The following is an 18,413-nucleotide window of genomic DNA, read 5'->3' as shown; positions in this document are numbered from 1 at the left end:
GTTGGACGAAGAAAAGGCAGCTGGAGTTCAATCTGAACAAGTGTGAGATGATGCATTTCCTTGGATGAATATTTTGGGATGTTGAATGAAGTTCCTATGATTTTAAAAAAAAACAAATTATTTAAAGGAAGGTGAGGTGTGAGAATTTTATTTTAATATTATTTGCAGGCTGCACCAAGAACTTCGCTTACAGCATCAGCTCTTCACAGAGAACCAGCAGCTGCTACAGTCATTAAGAATGGAGCTTCGAGTGTATGAGCAGCTTGAGGAAGGAAAACCAGGTATTTTTGCAATGAAGAAAATTGTAAAATTTTCTCCATCCTATTTCATGCCACCACCACCCCTCACTCTAATTAATTTTCATTTCTGAAAAGGTATTAGTTAAATGAAAGTTGTAATGTAAAGCAAAATGTTTAGTGTTCAAGCCTGACTAATGGTGAAAACACAACCTGCCAACAACCTAACGCTACATTAGAGTATAAGCAATAGGAGCAGCAGTGGACCATCCAGTCCTGCTCTGCCACCTCAATAGAATTATTGTTGATCTAATACTTAAACTGCCCTTTCCTGTCCACTCATTTCAATTCCTTGTTTACAGAAAATATAAAGCTTCATCTAGGAAGTTTAAGAACTTGAGGTTTCCTTGTGCTTATAAAATTAATTGTGATTTACATAGGCCTGACGCATCAAATCAGCAGAAATGTTGCACACATTGTTATTGCTGAAGAAGCTTTTCCTGACCAAATGCAACTACCCATTTTTTTCTGGAATTACTGATCCTAGGTGACGGGTAATGCAGTGAAGTATTTAAAGGTTCAATCTTCTAATGAATGAGTATGGGTTATTGAGTAAATTTGAGTGGTGTGTCGAGGTAGTCAGGCAGTTAGTGAGATAGTTGGCTGGCTGGGGGTCCCAAGATTGGATGTGGAGTCGCTCGTGTCAGATCAGATTTTAAACTGTCTAATATTTCCTGGACAACTGACAAGGTAAGTTGAACAGAACAGTCCCAAGTCACTAACTCTAATTCGGAGTTGAAATATTGACCAAGGCTTCTAAGTTAAAGGGACTTGCCCATCCAGCATTTAAACTTCCTGGGCAATTCCCAAATATATCTATACATCAGGATATTCACAAAATGCTGACGAGTATCTTCTGTGGTGCATCTGTTCTCTGACAATCGAGAGAATGGAAAATGTAGGCCATTGTTTTCTGCAATCTGGAAGTATTCTAATCATTGTTTTATATGTTTTAAATATGACCAAAGTTTCAGACCAGCATTACTCTGTGTGATGTAATTTCTGTCTATTTTTCTTAAGAATAAATATAAAGAAATACTCTAGGATTAGGACATTTTGTGCTAGTGGCTGTAAGGCTTTGTGGGAAATACTTGCCATTAAATTTTTACTACTTCCTCACTTGATTTATATCTCCCATGGCAGCCATGAGCCCCTTTAAATGTTTTACAGGTTAAGGTCTGTGTACAGTTGCCCACCATCAGTCCTTTTGTCAAGATCATTCAGGTTGTGGTGGTATCCACACAGTGATTCACATTGTCGCTGAGAGTCCACTGACAAAACTTGAAAGTAGCTTAAAGACCTCCATTAGCCACTGATATGGCTATTACTTGGTTCTTTGACTACACACCTCCTAAATAAACAGTATGTGAAAAGGGGATTGTGTGTAGACTCTTGTGATGATGAAGGTATTGACTGCCAGTCGTACGCTGGCATTGCTTCATTTAAAGAATGTTTACTATGTTGTTCTGCTCAAGCACTTGACAGGACAGCATCAAGCCTCCATAAGATCAAGGACCCTGGGTATGGAACTTCTACCCACTGCGAACTTCTGACAAATCAGAGACTGCCTCCTGTACTGAATGGCAGTGCCATTGAGGAGGCAATCATTGATGCTATTATGACATCAATAATCATTGCTTATTCCCAGCCCAGAAAGATCTGTGTAGAAGAAACTGAGCCCCAAACCCACTGCAGGGTTAGCACTGATTGTGGCAGGATAAGGCTGTCCACTTGCATTTCTACCAAGGACTTAAGTGGAGGTCAAGGGGACCCTCCCAAATGCTTCCCACATCACTAATTTGCCATGGGGAAAGCAGAAGATTCTGCCTGATGTTTTAGTTAGATTATTTGATATTTTCCTATTGGACAGTTGCCAATGTTTTAGTTAGGACTACTACACCTATTTGTAAGAGTGAAAGTTTTGGTTTTGGAAAGTAATGTTCTGCACAGAGGGTGGTAGATGACTGGAACATGCTGCCAAAGGAGGTGATAGGAACAGATGCAACAGCAACATTTTAAGAGGCATTTAGACAGATACAAGAACAGAGACTTGGAGGGATACAGACCATGTGCAGGTGGGTGGGATTAGTTTAGAATGGCAGTGTGGTCAGTACAGATATGGTGGGCTGAAGGGCTTGTTCCTGTGCTGTACCATTCTTTTTTTTTTCTATGCACTGAGCAGGGACCTAGCACCAACCCTTTGTATGTTTAAACCTAATCTTATAAATGGCACTAAAACTGTACCACCCTGCACTATGGGTCAAACACTTAAGACTAGAAAAAAAAATTTTAGAGATCCAGTTCATTTTGTTTTTATTTTCTGGGTTTTTGGCTTAATGCCTGCTTATTATCATCCAGCATGTTTTATTTAATGAAGTTGGAACTGTAAAAGGAAACCATTTTGACCTGTTTTATTTATTTAATTGCAAAAAAGTCACATCTGTTGAACTGTTAGCCTCTTATTGAACAGTTCCTGAATATGATATTGTTTGTATGTAAGTATCATTTTAGCCAAAGCCTGCCTTGTGTTATAATTACTCTTTACCAGAGACTGGACTCTGTAGGTTATTGTTTGTCTGTCTAGCACAGGAATGTTTAATTGACGTCAGATTGTGAGCTCCCTTTTGTGTATAATTAGACTGGAAATGATGTTGAATGTATTTTATAGCATAAACTAGAACCTATGACGATCTCTTCATGCAGTAAAGTTGGCACTTAATCATCATGTCCCCTCTTACTACTAAACCTTGCATCACATTGAGACTGTGAAAGTGAAAGAGTATTTGTACTGAAGTGTCTTATATTAAGAGAAGAAATTGAAACAATGTTTACCTTTCATTCACCAGATTCACACTTATTTGTGCATCTTTCAGTATTCAGCATGCAAAAGACTTTGACGTAAAAACAAATACCAATTATAATTTTGTTTTGCAATCTTGCAGAGTCTCCACAACAGATGAGCCATGAATCCGTGAAATATTTTCAAGGATCTATTGATCTAAATGAACTCTTGACAGAAATCCACTGCCTACGGATTCAGTTGGAGAAAAGTATTCAGACCAACAACTGTTTACGTCAGAAGCTTGAAGAACAACTTCAACAAGGACAATACAAACCTGAAGGCAGTCCTTCCACAATTAATATAAACTATCTCTTGACAAGAGAGCAAAGATCTAATAGGAACAGACGTTTATTTCAAGGTAAATAATTTGACTGCATTTCCTTATGTAAGCATGTTCAAAGTAGCTTTTGACTTTTACAAGCACTGTACCTCGTGAACAAATTACAATTGGCGTCAGGAGCACAGATGTAAGTTCATATTAGACAAATAGTATTCCATTTGTGCTATCAAAAATATTTAAAACATGCTTCTTATTTGCTCTTGAACAGTAGCCATGCTACTGCCCATACATATTTCATTGAGATTCCACAATACATCATAAGACTGGGTTTTGGTAGTAGCTAGATTGGCTAAAAATATGATGTTGCCTCTATTAAGAACACTTTGATCCAGTTGATTTTATAAGAAGTTTTACTGGGTTTTTTTGAAGTCATTATTCAGTCCCAAGAAACAATTGCGGTGTATTAAACTTAGTTTTACAGTTTGTCATGGTGTGATTTGAATACTGTGTCTGAGATGTTTGTTTAGTATATCAAAGTCATTAATCTACAGGTAGTTCTTCTATAATGCAAAGGTTGTGTTCTTGTGCAACCCCTCATTATAGAAAACTCACGCTTCTGAAACAGTGCTTTGTGTTGGCGATGTAATAGTGTTAGAACCAATTCAAATTTTAAAGGTTCTTGCTTTAGAAACATTCTTCAATCACGTTACAGCAAATTTGCATTAACAGAATACACGTTGTAGCAAAACAACCTGTAATTCCTAATGAAGGGCTTATGCTTGAAACATCAACTCTCCTACTCCTCAGTTGCTGCCTGACCGACTGAGCTTTTCCAGCACCACACTTTTCGACTCTGTTTCTACAGGATCTGCAGTCCTCACTTTCTCCCTGAAATTTTTACGTTGTATGTTGATGTGCAATAAGGTTGTGAAAATGTAAACACATTTACCCCGTTATTGTCTTTTAAAATGTTTGCTGTTTTGAAATTCCTCAAATAAATTCTCAACTAAGTGAAGTTCCAAAATCAGAAACGTTAATATGTATTTTTCTCACCTTTTTGGTGATCAATGCGAAGGCAGGAGGACAGATGGTGAAAGGGATCAAGAGGCAAGCCATGTTGCAACTTCCCACTACAGGGAAGGGTGGGAGGCTTATTTGATTAGAGCTCCAAGGTCCAAGGAGGGATTGCTCCAAACACTGTCGTCTGGCTCCAATTTCTTCAAAAAAAAAATTCACCTGTCTTCAAGGATACCTGGCATCAGCTGATACAGCTTTTGGCAATGGCCAGCACTAACAGTGATGCTGCTGAGCTGCCAGCCTGTTGTTCGGGCACTGTCAGCAAAATGCATCCTTCCCAAGATCATGCCATCCAGTCACCCTCAATGGAAACATTCACCATGTTCTCATTTGACTTCAGTTGAAAAATATTTTCTTAGCAGTAACATATAATGTAAACAGCAGCTAATTTAAATTGAACTTTAATTTCTGAATTCTTTATCCCTTTTAAAGTCTGTTTTATTTGTTTCCCTGAATTTAAAACATGTATTTAATTTTGGGGTTTGACTATTTAAGTAGAAATAGAGTTTGTAATTTAGTTACCCACACAGAATGATGCAATTGAACCTTTGTATGCTGTATTAAACATTATATATTAATTCATTTTAAGATTTCTAATCCTTTAGATTTTTCCATTGATGCTGCCTTCATGCTGTCCTTGCTTTTTTGTGCGAACACTTAATAGATTCTGAAGCTGACGTGTCTGTTTCTGCTGAAGATGAAAGAGGAAATTTCCAGTCTCATGAATTTCCAGTATCACCAAACTCTGCCAACATTCCTGCAGATGTCACTGTTGCAGATGGGTCAATGTTCAGAATCTCAAGTACGTACCATGTACAAGAGGTGATGTCTTTAATTTTCATATAAGACTTCCAGGGATGAAATTGTGACAGTGGATTTCTTTAATACTGCCAATGGACAAAATTCACAGTTTTGTTTTTATTCATTCATGAGATGAGGACATCACTGGCTAAGCCAGCATTTATTATCCATCTCTAATTGCCCAAAGAGCAGTTGAGAATCAACCACATTGCTGTGGGTTTGGTGTCACATGTAAGATAGCAGATTTCCTTCTCTAAAGGACATTAGTGAACCAGGTGGGTTTTCCCCCAGGAATCATCAGTGGATTCATGGTCATCATTAGACCCTTTAATTCCAGGTATTTCCTAAATTCAAATTTCACCATGGCAAGATTCGAACCCTGATCCTCAGAGCATTATTTGGGTCTAATGATAATACTACTTGGCCATTGCCTCCTTTTTGGGAATTCTGTATACTTTTTGCCATTGCATGTTGTATTTGAAATTAAACAAATCAACATGTGCTAACTTCCAACTTTTCTTGAGTCCAATATACTGTTTATTTCACAAGACCAGTTTTAGTCCTGTGTGGCTTTGTAAATTAATTTGCCAGTCGTTATTTCCCAGTCTGTTATCACTTTTGGCTTCACATTGACTTTTTAAAAATTAATCTAATCTATTTTTCTAATTAACCTGTTCAAAGAGCAGGTGGAAACACTGATGTTTTAAAAATTCTTTGCTTTGGACAAATGGCAAACAGCTGCACACCTTTCATTAACAATGAATACTCTTTAGTTTTCTTTGTTTTAAGTTTGGATAATTAACTGCTACTTATAGATCTTTTGCTTCAGCATTCACAGTACAGCATTTCTATATTCAATAGCACTTAAAAGAAACGCTACAGCACCAAGTATTGATTGGATCAGCTTATCTGAAACTTTTTAATTTGGGGCAGAATTTTCTCTCTTGTCCTTTATCTTGATCAAAAGGCCCTCCAAGCCTGAACTGATCCAAATCCATTGTCTAAACCTGTCGCCCAATTCCTAAGCATCTGTATCCCTCTGCTCCCTACCTACTAATGCATCTGTCCAGATACATCTTAAATGAATCTACCGTGCCTGTCTCTACTGCCTCTGCTGGCAATGTTTTCCAGGCACCTTGATTTCCACAAAACACATTCCGCATATGGACATTGGGTATAGCTCAGGGCATAAAGCATGCAGTGCAAATCTATAAGAAGTAAAGTTATTCATAGTTAGTTTTCTAATTGTCGATAATCAAATGGGATGCAATGAATATAATAATGCCTAGGGATCTTTTTAGCTGCTAAATAATTTTGTTTCTCTGTATGCATATATTTCTCCCAATTTGTATTTTAAATATAATAATACAGTTCAGCTAATTCTGAACCTGCAATGTTTCTTTTAATCTGCAACTTCTAACTTTCATTCAATTTAGGAGCCAAAGAACTGCCAAAAGATGAGTTTGATGGTTCATCACATTACAGTGATAGTTCAATAGAAAATCTACCACACAAACCTTCCAGAGTCCTTCCCGAGCATCGGATGTTGGCAGACAAGAATGGGCAATATGTGCTCGGGCTATTAGAAAATTATAATGCATTGCACAAGCAAATCTCTGATGGCCGGTCACTGCTTCATGGAATGAATAAATGTCTTGGAGATGTGGCTGCTCATCAGACTACTGCTGCAAAGGTAAACTCTACGTATTTTCAGAAATGTTTAGTAATTTAACAGTACAAACTTATGTTTTATATACATTTCAAGCCAACTGTGGTAGAACCAGAGTCCCTGCTAGATTTAATTCTCATAAATTACCTACCCTGAACCCGGTCCCCGGATTTTAACTATGTAGATTTTAGAATTTAGGCTTGGCATTTCCCTGATTTGAAAGCTCCACTAAGCAACAATATTGCAAAACTGACCGTTACTGCGAGACATGGTGCCAGAACTGAGCACACTTTTGAAAAATCTCTAGCACATTTCACCTTCATAATGCCAGTTCTAAAAGGCAGCTGAACCTGGATGGTAAAAGAGTGAAGCATGATCCCCACTATGTTTATTTAGGCATCTCACTTGATAGAATATTTAGGTACAGACAAGATCACTTAATGACAGTTTTAAAACAAAATTGAAACCACCTCAACCTCCGCTATAAAGGTTATGTACCTTGATAGAAAGAGTAGAGGCGTAAACTATTTTGTAAACAAAGAAAGGCTTTGGAAATCTGAAGCACAAAGAGTCCAGGTTTAGGATTCTCTTCACCTTAACATGCAGGTTCATTTGGCAGTGATATGGATGTTTTCTTTTCCACAATATGAACTTCCATTATTTTCATCAATGTCATTTTTTTTATTTGAGTACCAGAAACATTTTGAAACAGTACAAAGTTACTATATTCTTCCTTAAATTTCTTTCAGCATCTTCCACAGTTCAAATCATTTTATTTACTTACATACTCTGGTTTATATGGAAGAAAGGGCAGTAGTTTCAGCAGGTGTGACAACACCAGTGTAGAGAGAGAGAGAGAACATTTACATCTCACATCTGTGACTTTTCACCAGAACTTGGAAAAGTTTTAAAACTGAAAGGGGAAATGATAGGAAGAATGAAAATGAAGGACTAACAGGATGGTTTGGAGATTTTAAGTGCTGGCTCTCCAGCTTAGATTGAGCTTCACTGGAACAATAACAGGCCAAATACAAAGGTCATGGTTGGGAACAAAGAGTAGAATTAAAATGCCCCAAGGTGTAGGAAGTTAGGGGTCATGCTTGGAGACTGACCTTGACTTCTGCCTGCTGCTTTACTACAGCAGTATAGTTGAGTTGCAGAGAGATCTATTTGAAAGTGGTGCTCACAGTTTTGGTTTTTAAAAAAAAAGACTGGGCATGTTAGCAACACAGCAGGGTGATATTAATATCCAAATCTGAGCGGACCATTGTAGATTTGTACATTACATTCTTAATATGCAGTCAGTTAAGAACATATAATCATAAATATTCCAAAGCATAGCAGATTCACATGTAAATTTGAACAAATCCACAATTTGATTTGCAAATTAAACCAGCAAAAACTTTCCTAGTTCAGGTCCATCTTAAAACCTCATCTGAGACTCAATCCAGTTCTTAATCCTGGAAGCATAAGTGGGTATGTGGAGTCTACGTCTGAATCCAGGATATATTTAAATCTTGGTGCTTCATATTAAAAAGCCCAGTTTTGTTAGCAATTTTTCTACCCGTCAGCATGTAGAATTAACTTGATATGAAATGAAATTGGTCACAGGTTGAATTATTGGGCGCCTAAGTGATAATAAATACCTTTTTTGTTATACTGGAACATGCTGTTTCAACACCAGAAACGAGATGTTTATCTTTTTTGTTATTGTGCTGCTTAAAGTTTTTTTTAGTAAAGTTGAGTCTAACTTGTCTTTTTTTTTGCTGCTCCAGGAACTAAATGAGCTTTGCTTAAAGGACTTATCCTCAACCATAAAGACTTTGGAACAAATGCTTGAGGAAGCAGGACACTTGGTAAAACGCTTCTGGAGGGTATCTTTACCGATCTCTTCTGCCAGCTCCAGTCATCGTACACAGGTACAAAGATTGAATTTATTGGGCTACAGCAATTTCTTTTCTAATTCCTTCTAGTGTCCAGCCTGAAAACAAATACTTTTCATGAAAGAGGGTTATTCTGTCTTGGTGCTGTAATACAGAATCGTGGAAACATGCAGAACAGAAAGGGTCTGTATATTGAATTTCAAATCTAAAATTCGGAATCACGGTTCATTGGCAATGTAATTGAAGTCCAGTTCTGAAAGCACCTTTTGGGCTTTTTGTCCAAGTGTCTGATTATTTGGCAGATGAATTATTTGGTACAAAGCCGTGTGGAACAAGAAGAAAGCAAGTTTTAATCCCTTATTGATACTTAGCAAGCTGAACGCAACTCCACAGTGCAGGGAACAATAGAATTTACCATTTTCATAGAATTAGACAACGTAAACGGAAGGCATTCAGACAGTTGCCTGAGGTAGCTTTTTGAAAAACCATTTTCAACTAGTCTGTATCCATGTGCTTTTACCATAGTTAATATATCCAAATTCCTTTTGGATTACTTGATGTTTCCCTACACTAAGGGGAAAAATTCCACAATTTAAGCTGAAAGGTTTTGTACAGATTAATGTGCTTCATATCTTCTAGCACAATGTTCACCCTGATTAATTGAATAGTTGAAAAATATGCTCCATATTCATGCAAGGAAAGGATCCAATCAGATTCAACCTTAGCACAATGACTTACCTGTTTGGGAGAGATGGTGAATACGCACAGTTAACTTCTCTAAACTTCTGTTGCACTGTACTGAGGAACCTTGATTATCCAAACATCACAGGTGGGCAGTATTTCATTTGGTTAATCGAATGCCGGATGACATAGTTTAGCCGAGCATCGGGACCTTGCGATCTTGCCAGATGATCCAAAATTCTGATAATCAAATGCCAGATATTAGAGATTCTTCTATAGGCCACACTTTGATAACTAACTAATGAAGATACGTGAACTGAACATAGACATTAGCACATCTTCCTTTCTTTTTTTCTTTGCCCTATAGGGAAAAACTGTGACTGATGAAATTTACCGGCTACGCAAGAAATTGACTGATCAGGAGAAACTTTTGCATGGCACAGTTAAGCGTCTTCGTACGACTAACCAACTAAAGGAGGGAATGGAAAAGGTCATCATTAATCAATGTATGTAACCATATCAGTCATCATCATTTGGTTCTGCTTCTTGATTAAACTGTTTTCAAAGCATCACATTTACTTTAATTGTCTTTGCTTAACATCTCCTTTTTCAATTGCTAATATTTTTGCTGAATAAATATTGAAACATCTTGTATTGGTTGTAAAAAAAAAAAAAATTGGTTGTGAATAATTTCCCACACGGGAGCACCAAGTTTGCCACCTTGCCTAAGAAACCCATGCTGTTTACATATGGGGTTAGTGATTAAGGTTATGCTGTCATTAGATACCCCATAGAGCCCTTTTTTATTTCGAACATTTTATTTTTTCTCCATGTATCATCTCAACTGATATTTTTTAACTATCTTAATTCATGCTTTCAGATTGTTGCTCTGTTTTAGATTCCACTGCCAGAGAAATTACTAGGATTATGTATCCTTAGATTCACAAATGTATGCAATACTACATACCTGTAGTTATGAGCTGTATCTTGTCAAGTGGTAAAATGAGTAACCTAGCAGCTCACTTGTAGTCATGTATTACTACTTAGATGGCATGATAACTCTACTTATCTGTGAGTTAACTCCATTTCATGCAGTTCCATAAACTGATGAGTTGAAAAATCAAGAACAAAATTGCATTTTTTATATAAAGCGGCTGGCAGCATGAGCAGCGAGATTATCAAGTATCTCCAGGAATCACTTGTGCCTTTAGGATTGAGAACTGGACAGTCTTAGTTGAGTTTTTGAGATGGATCTGAGCTAGTACAGGATTTGGTGATTTAATTTACAATTCTAATTGTGGATTTGTCTAAATTTGTATATGAATTTACTGTACCTTGCAATATTCATGACTGTATTTTCTTAGCTGACTGCATATTAAGAATGGTGCACAGAAATATGCAATATCTATTCACATATTGGAAATTAATGTGTCACCTGCTGTGCTGCTAACCTGCTCAGTGTCTTTTAAGATTGTCAGCCATGTATTAAATATAAATTTAAATATATCTGTGGCTTATTTTTAATTGAAGTCTTCTATTCCTTTTAAAGTGTCATTAACTCATGACGTTCTGAAGAAAGCTAGAGGAAATCTGGAGGTGAGTGAGGCAATCAAATAATCTGTGATTGAAGATGGTTAAAATGTTTAAAGCAATTTGATTTGTGATAATGGAAATTGCTAGCACTATAATTACTAAAGTTATCTCTCCTGGTTCTGTTTTTCTTTTCTGATTTAAATATCCTCTTTGCTGCATTTTCAAATTTAAGGTAGCTTTAAGTACTAATTTGTGATGTTTTGTAGAAATGTGGACACCCGTCTAGAGGAATAATATATATAAAGAATTAAAAAGTCCAAAGTTGATTCAATCAGATGTTGTCAGTGATGCAGGCTTACGGTTATGAAGAGATACTTCAGAGGTTAAGAAATGATCTATCAGGCGTTTTCAGGATTAAGTTGTGAATTGGGATTGATTTGATTTATTTACAATTATGACAAGCCTTTCCCGAGGAGCACCACAAATTTAAGATAATCCCAGAAAAAAAATGATTAGAGAAAGAGAACATTCCAGTATGTGGAATCATAACAAAAGCCATTACTTAAAAGCAAATTTGTTCAACTTTAATTGTTTGGAAAAGAGTGATATTGATGATTAGCAGAACAAACAGAAGAACTGAATTGGATTAGGGTCTCCCATTTGGAGAAAAAAAATGTCAGCAGACTCAATAGGTTCAATGGCCTGTTTATTTGTAACAATAATGATTTGAATTTACAATTCAGTCTTTTAATCAGTAGTTCTTTTCCAATCATTGTTGTTTCGAGGTAATACAGTTGATGCAGATCCTATGCATTGGCCAGTGGAAACATAGATTCATTACGTTGACTATGTATAGATGTCACTTTCCATAGTGCAGATTTCCTATGTCTGTTAATAGTGGTCGTTTAATTTTGCCTGATGCCTGTGTGTGTATACAGGGTCCTTTCAGTTTATGTAATGCACTTGTCATTAGTGAGACTGACTGATTAACAGAATAATAAAGTTGCCTATAGATTAGAACCTGCCTCTGGTCTCGACTAGAAGTGTGAAACAACCACTTAGAAAATTGTCAGTGAATCTTACTCTGAGCTTAACACTCATTTTGCTTAAAGTCATGATTGTTTCAAAAGTAATAGATAATAGGGAGTGAAGTGAATTGAAAAGAACATTGTGTGATGATATAACACCTGCCAATTTACTAGGAGCTCGCTTCACAACAGTAGCAAGAACTAAATTCACCCTTATTCTTCTTCTTGTTCCATTGACTATAATCATTTCCATTCTTTGAAATGTTTTTAACCAGAAATAATAAACAATTATAATTTATCTCTGAAGATTTGTAGTCTAGGAAAAGGATGTAATGCAGAACATGGACAGGTATTTATGCCTCAATACATTTAATACAGACTTGCTATGTGACCTGAGCTTAGTCCTCCCCACCAAACCATCTCAACTTAGAATTTCAGCTGATGCAAGTTTCATTGGTTAACATCTATAAATTTGAAAGAAGTTAAAGCAGCCCCTAGAGTTGTAGTGATTAATATGCTCAAATCTTAGGTCTCAATTTATTTCTGTGATAAACAAACCAATAAGGAGGATGAACTAAATTACTGAGTCTGTTCTATACCGCCATGTATTCACAGTGTCCAAGGAGGGTACATTAACTCTATATGCTTAAGATGTAAACATGCATGATCAACCAATCTATTGACTTTTGTCCTATCTCTCTGATCTGTTCACTTTCACCTAGTTTTTAAATGTACTGTCTCTAATCTATAGTTTCCGTAGTTTTTAAAGGAGAAAACTGACTACTTCATGTGATATGTAGGTAATACTGATGCTGAAAGAAGGGTCTGTGGGCTTTTACCTAAATAGCAATGTAACTGTGTGTCAGAAGATATGGCCAGTTATTAGGCCAGATATCTACTGATGCATTTTTCCTGATTAAATGAATAACAGTGGTTTCAGATCCAGACAGCTGATATGCAGTACCACTGGCTCACTTAGAAATGACATCTTTCCTCCTCTCTTCCCTTGTGAATATTCTGTTTATAATTTTAAGATATTCGGTGCTCAGACTCTGAGAACATGTAGAATGCAGTCAAAAAAGTAAGAGTGCTGTGAAGATGTACTGCCTTACTTTTCCTTTTGCATGAGGGATACTTAGCTCTGCAATTGATTACAAGCGTAAGCTGAAAAGGCCACTTGGATGACCAACTAGAGGTTTTATCATGTAAATAATCTTGTTTCAAGCTGATACCTCAATCTTGTTGGGGATCAGGCTAGTCAGATACACCAAAATGCCAAGGTGGCGTCAGCTGAGCTCACTGAACCATGCTCATTCTGATGCCATGTCATCAATCTGAAAATAAACCATTTTTCTCTGTCCTATTATATCGCCTGACCTGAATATTTCCAGCAGTTTGTTTTTAATTTTATTCAAAATTTCCAACATGTGCATATTCTGCTTCTGTAAAAATGTCAACATCAGTCTATAAATAGTAAGCCTTCCGACATATGTAGCTGGCTAAGTGGCAGTTTGATTCAGTGGCTAAAGTATAGTTTCTAGTGCCACGTCAGTAGTCAGTCACATTATCTTACACAGTATTTCAGTACAGAACAGGGTGTATGCCACATTGTCAGAGATGGCAATAAGGCAGGATCATCATTCCCTTTATAGCTGATAGAGGTGCCATGTGAACAGTGAAGACCGTAAAGGTGACAGTACACAAGGATGAGACCGAATGAACTGGAAGTTTATTTAGGTTCAGTTTTGCAATATAGGTATTCTGTCTAGATTGAATTTTGCAGCTTTTATCAGGGATGGACAGAATGTAAACCGATTTTAAGATGGATTATTTTTATGGAGTAATTATTCTTCTTGCCTAAATGGCCACTTTTCCCCATGTATTTGCAGGCATCAGCTGGCCTCAACAGGGTTGAATCAATTCCAGAATTCAGCTCAGAAAAATATCACTTTCAAGGCACTATGCAGTGTTGGTGAAATAGTGATGCTGGTCATAAATTTTGGAGGTAGATGAAGGTTTAGCCCCACTCTGGGATGATTTATAAGAATTACTGTGGACAGTGGGGTGATTTTCTCGGAGTTAGCAAGTGAATTCAGTGACATTGTGCGGGTGAGGTATCGGGTATACCCTGGTAATCAACATAAAATTATGTGGTAAAATATAGGCAAATCAGAGGTAATTGTTTCTGATATTTCAAAGCAACTGGGGATGAGGGTTTTAACGGAAGTATGAATAATGTAAAAGAGGAAGTGCAGGGGGAAAAAAATCACTGTCTTGGAAGCTGGCCACTGCTTTCTGTCACTCCTGATTGACATCAGCTTCTTCTTTGCACATGCATGTTCTTTGTGCCACCTAGAGGTGGTGTTTGAACCACGTGCAGCCTTATTTTTAAACCTCCTTATAGAATCATGTACAGCACAGAAACAGACTCTTCAGTCTAACCTGTCCATGCCAACCAGATATCCCAACCCAATCTCGTCCCACCTGCCAGCACCCGGCCCATATCCTTCCAAACCCTTCCTATTTATATACCCATTCAGATACCTTTTTAAATGTTGCAATTATACTAGCCTCCCACATTTCTACCGTGCTATACATGCGAATGTACTTTCCTGTGTGCAAAAAGCAATTGATTGCAAACTTCACTTTCTAAAAGCACATTATAAATTTAAACCAGGGAGTTTTCAAGTTAAAAATGTGAAATTATTTAAATGTTTTATTGAGTATAAATCGGTTTTTAAATGTTTTGAAAGTTTGACATTGGAAACTAGTCTAGTACTTACAATGACCATTTACAAATTTGCATTTCAACATTTTTTTTGCATGAATTCCCCTCCAGTTGCACTTCCCTGTATTAATCAATACACTTTTGTGTCTAAAATTCTAATCTTACTTTTCAAGCTTATTTAATTCAGTGTTTTACTCCTTTTCCTTTTTCTCTCTCCACTCTTGTCCTTAATCGGAGCATTTGCAGATGAATCATTACATGGTTTTTGATCTTAAAGGCTTTCAAAAGCAAAGTGAAGGTTGGTGATGTGTGTAATCGCTTGTGTGACTGCATGCAAATACCTGATTCACGCTGATCTTAAGGTTCTGGGTTGAAATTATTTCACTTCCAATTGTCTGATGGTTTCCTGACTTGGTGTTTTAATAACTTTTTATATCTGGTAATGCCTTAATTGATTGGTGCTGTTTCTTTATTTCATTGGTTCACAACGTACAGGAGCAGGACATCTTGCAATGTACCTTGTCCGTTAAGATTTTTTCCTTCAGTTTTCAGCGAAAGTTATGTTTTCCCACAGAGTTGCTAGACTTAAGAATTAATAATTATCAAGTGAGGGCAGTGAGGCATCTGGAATCTTGGCAAACAAAGGCACAGAAATTGTATCTCTGTCAAATGAAATTTTAAGGAATTTGAAATAAATAGTGAATTGGAGTTGTTATGAAGGTGTAAGGGGTACTATACCTTTGAGAGTTGAAAGCTAGCAAGGACTTAAAGAGACAGAGTCCGGAACAAGGTAACAATGTAATGCTTGGTCAGAACAGCAAGCACTACCTGGGTTGCTATGCGACAAAAATAAATTCAAATTTGGCCAATCAGTTTAAATTATGCTCCAAGATACCAAACTCTAATCAAGTTTGAATTTGGTACTTTGACAATATTAAAACCAATGGAATGATCCAATGTTTTGGGGTATAAAACCGGAAAACATTGAACAGTTGAGGCAAAAAGATCAACAGATGTAGGCTGTTAGTCAGAACACAGAGGTTCCTGTCTGGAGAAGGAGTTTGCACAGAGGGAAACATCAACACCGACCTGGCGAGCAAATCTACCTAGGAAGATACAAAGAGAAGATTCGATAGCTGGCTAGTTTTGTAATTTGAATTTTTCTGTAAATCTTAATTGGGGGCTTTATCGGATCAGTATTGTAGAGGGCAAGGTAAAAGGTTTAAATAAATGAGTTGTAAATAGTTAATATTGTCTGTTAGATTTTTTTAAAAAGTTGTTAATCTTTACTTTAAATAGTGACTTTTGGAATAGTTCTTTGCCTCTGGAATTTTCACAGATTACTGCACAGGGTAAACCTTTTCTGTGTTGCTGGTTTAAATTAGCGGGAGCAAGTTTGTCTGGTGTTATAACAGAGAGTGAACTCACGTAATATTACATGTAGGAGGAGAAAAAAGAAACAAAGGGAAAATCATGCATTTTTATTTTATTTTAATTCATCTGTGCCTCAAGAAACAAGACTCTACATTTTTAAATACCTCTGGGAAAGAAACAGCCCAACAGGTTTCATTGGAAGCACGAGCTTTCGGAGTGCTGCTCCTTCATCAGGTGGTTGTGACAAACATCTGATGAAGGAGCAGCGCTCAGAAAGGTAGTGCTTCCAATTAAACCTGTTGGACTCTAACCTGGTGATGTGTGATTTTTAACTTTGTACACCCCAGTCCAATACCGGCATCTCCAAACCTGGGAAAGAGAGACTGATTAGCAGTTATTAATAACTATTATGGCTGTAAGTCTGGCAAGTTTAAAAAGTCTACTTAATATGCAAATATAGAAACTTCATGAAAATTGAGATTCCACATGAGATATTTCATAAAGCTAGAGTGTTGATAATCAGTCAGCCACTTGTGATGCTTTGTAATTCAAAAGTTATTTCAGCCTCATCACAAGTCGCTGACTGATTTGCGCAATGGCCCAAATTTACTGAAGAAATATGTTAAATCCAGTGTGGAGCAGTAAGCTGTGAATTCTAGCTCAGTGGAGTAATGCAATTCAAAAAGATACTACCAAGTTTCCAACATTCCCAAACTAAAGAGTTGTTCCAACCCAGATGATTTTTTTTTTTGGTCAGTTTCATAGACTTCAGCCATTTTCCTGTTGTGATTCCTTGCACTTGTGACTAAAGTCAATGTGAAGTATTTTGTGCAAGGGAATTTGCAGGAAGCCTGAAAGAACTGCATTTTAAACAAAATTTTTTAAAATATTAAAAGCATTTTATTACCTATGTTGAAGACTAGTTGTATTCCAATAGATAATTATCTCTGTTTGATGCAAAGAAGCAAAGTAGTTTTTAACATTGAGAATTAATCATGTTAACAGTTTCAAGTTACTCTCCTTTTTCTGTCAATGTGTGTGAATCTTTATAAGAATATGAAAATAATACTATCCAAGGATCGCTTGCCCTCAGAGCAAAAATGGTGCGCATCCATGTATTTAACTGTAGGATCATCTTCAGAGGAACCTTTGCGTAAATCTCTTGTTCAGATTTGTCCAAGCCAGGCGGAATTATGTCAAAGTTTAATATTACAATCCTAAATAGGATTTTACTGATGCTGTTGTTTTTGGAGATTTATGTTAAGTCTGCTCTCTTTTAAAATACCTTGTTTTGCATGACAACAAATCAGTCAAATAAACTAAATTTTATTAATGTGCTGAATACATTTGTTCAAGTTCTGAATGTTTGCAAAATTATTAATAGTATTGTATAAATTGCTACTTCATATTTTTAATTTCAGAGTTTTTATGAAGTTATCTCAACAGTAAATTACTTTTCTTCAAACAGATCCAACCTTCTGAAGCTCCAATAATTGGAAATAACTAATTTGGTTGATATAGCTGCAATGAGATCTTCCAGTGAAGAGGTTTGCTCTATTCCTGAAAAGTTTGACTCTTTAACATCGTTTTGAAGCTGTTGAAAATAATTTCTTAACCTGTCAACTTGCAGGTTGAATTGCTGATTTATTTTGGAATGTTATTTTCGTTTGGAAATGGCTTTTTTGCACAGAGGTGCAGAATTGTTTCTGCATAAAATAATGTTAGATGTAACCCATGAGTACTTGCAAGAAACTGTAGCTTTTGGAACAGTACAGGTGAAATGTTGTGGATTTAAAAAGAGTGAACAGTTCAAAGTTTTGTTTTAGATTGTAATAATTAATGATTTTAAAATAATGTAGAACATCAGAAATGTTGGAACATTTCATTTTATAGAGAAACCTTTTGTACATTCCCTCAGTTCAGCAATAATTGTAGTGTGTAAAATCAATTTTGTAAATAATTGAGGTCAGTGTCTGATCTGCTGCAGGCTGTGTGATTATTGTATTGTGCTGTTTGTATATTGTTTCTTTCTTGGTACTGAAATGTTTCAAGGTACTGCCTTGGCCTTATGATTGATTCTTTTTAAATTGCTTTGTTGTGTTTTTATGAAAAGAATGTGATGTAGATTTTAAATTGTGAAACAAGCCTGCCTTACTGTACATTTTAGAATGTATGGACTTCAATCTGTTCTCTATTTTTCAAAATACATTTTATATCTTTA

General features: G+C 36.4%; 1 protein-coding gene across 2 annotated transcripts in view; it reads left to right on the top strand.

Annotated features, from left to right (window-relative positions):
* The window catches only part of cdk5rap2 (CDK5 regulatory subunit associated protein 2), a 110,484-nt gene extending 92,071 nt beyond the window's left edge, over nt 1-18,413 (top strand). The window contains exons 36-44 of one of the 2 annotated variants that reach the window (XM_043720082.2): nt 169-281; nt 3,239-3,496; nt 5,160-5,297; nt 6,733-6,989; nt 8,741-8,884; nt 9,897-10,035; nt 11,079-11,125; nt 15,065-15,116; nt 17,661-18,413. In XM_043720082.2, coding sequence (XP_043576017.2) covers nt 169-281; nt 3,239-3,496; nt 5,160-5,297; nt 6,733-6,989; nt 8,741-8,884; nt 9,897-10,035; nt 11,079-11,125; nt 15,065-15,116; nt 17,661-17,674 — 1,162 coding nt within the window. In that variant the 3' untranslated portion in view covers nt 17,675-18,413. The remainder of the gene's footprint in view (nt 1-168; nt 282-3,238; nt 3,497-5,159; nt 5,298-6,732; nt 6,990-8,740; nt 8,885-9,896; nt 10,036-11,078; nt 11,126-15,064; nt 15,117-17,660) is intronic. The other variant, XM_043720083.2, reaches the window with a different exon arrangement.

The sequence above is a fragment of the Chiloscyllium plagiosum genome, unplaced genomic scaffold (assembly GCF_037043375.1).
Source record: "Chiloscyllium plagiosum isolate Xiang-an unplaced genomic scaffold, Cpla_swu_hap1 HiC_scaffold_21, whole genome shotgun sequence".
NCBI lineage: Eukaryota > Metazoa > Chordata > Chondrichthyes > Orectolobiformes > Hemiscylliidae > Chiloscyllium > Chiloscyllium plagiosum.
Note: the sequence above shows the minus strand (reverse complement) of the source record. Positions and strands in the feature narration are given on the sequence as shown.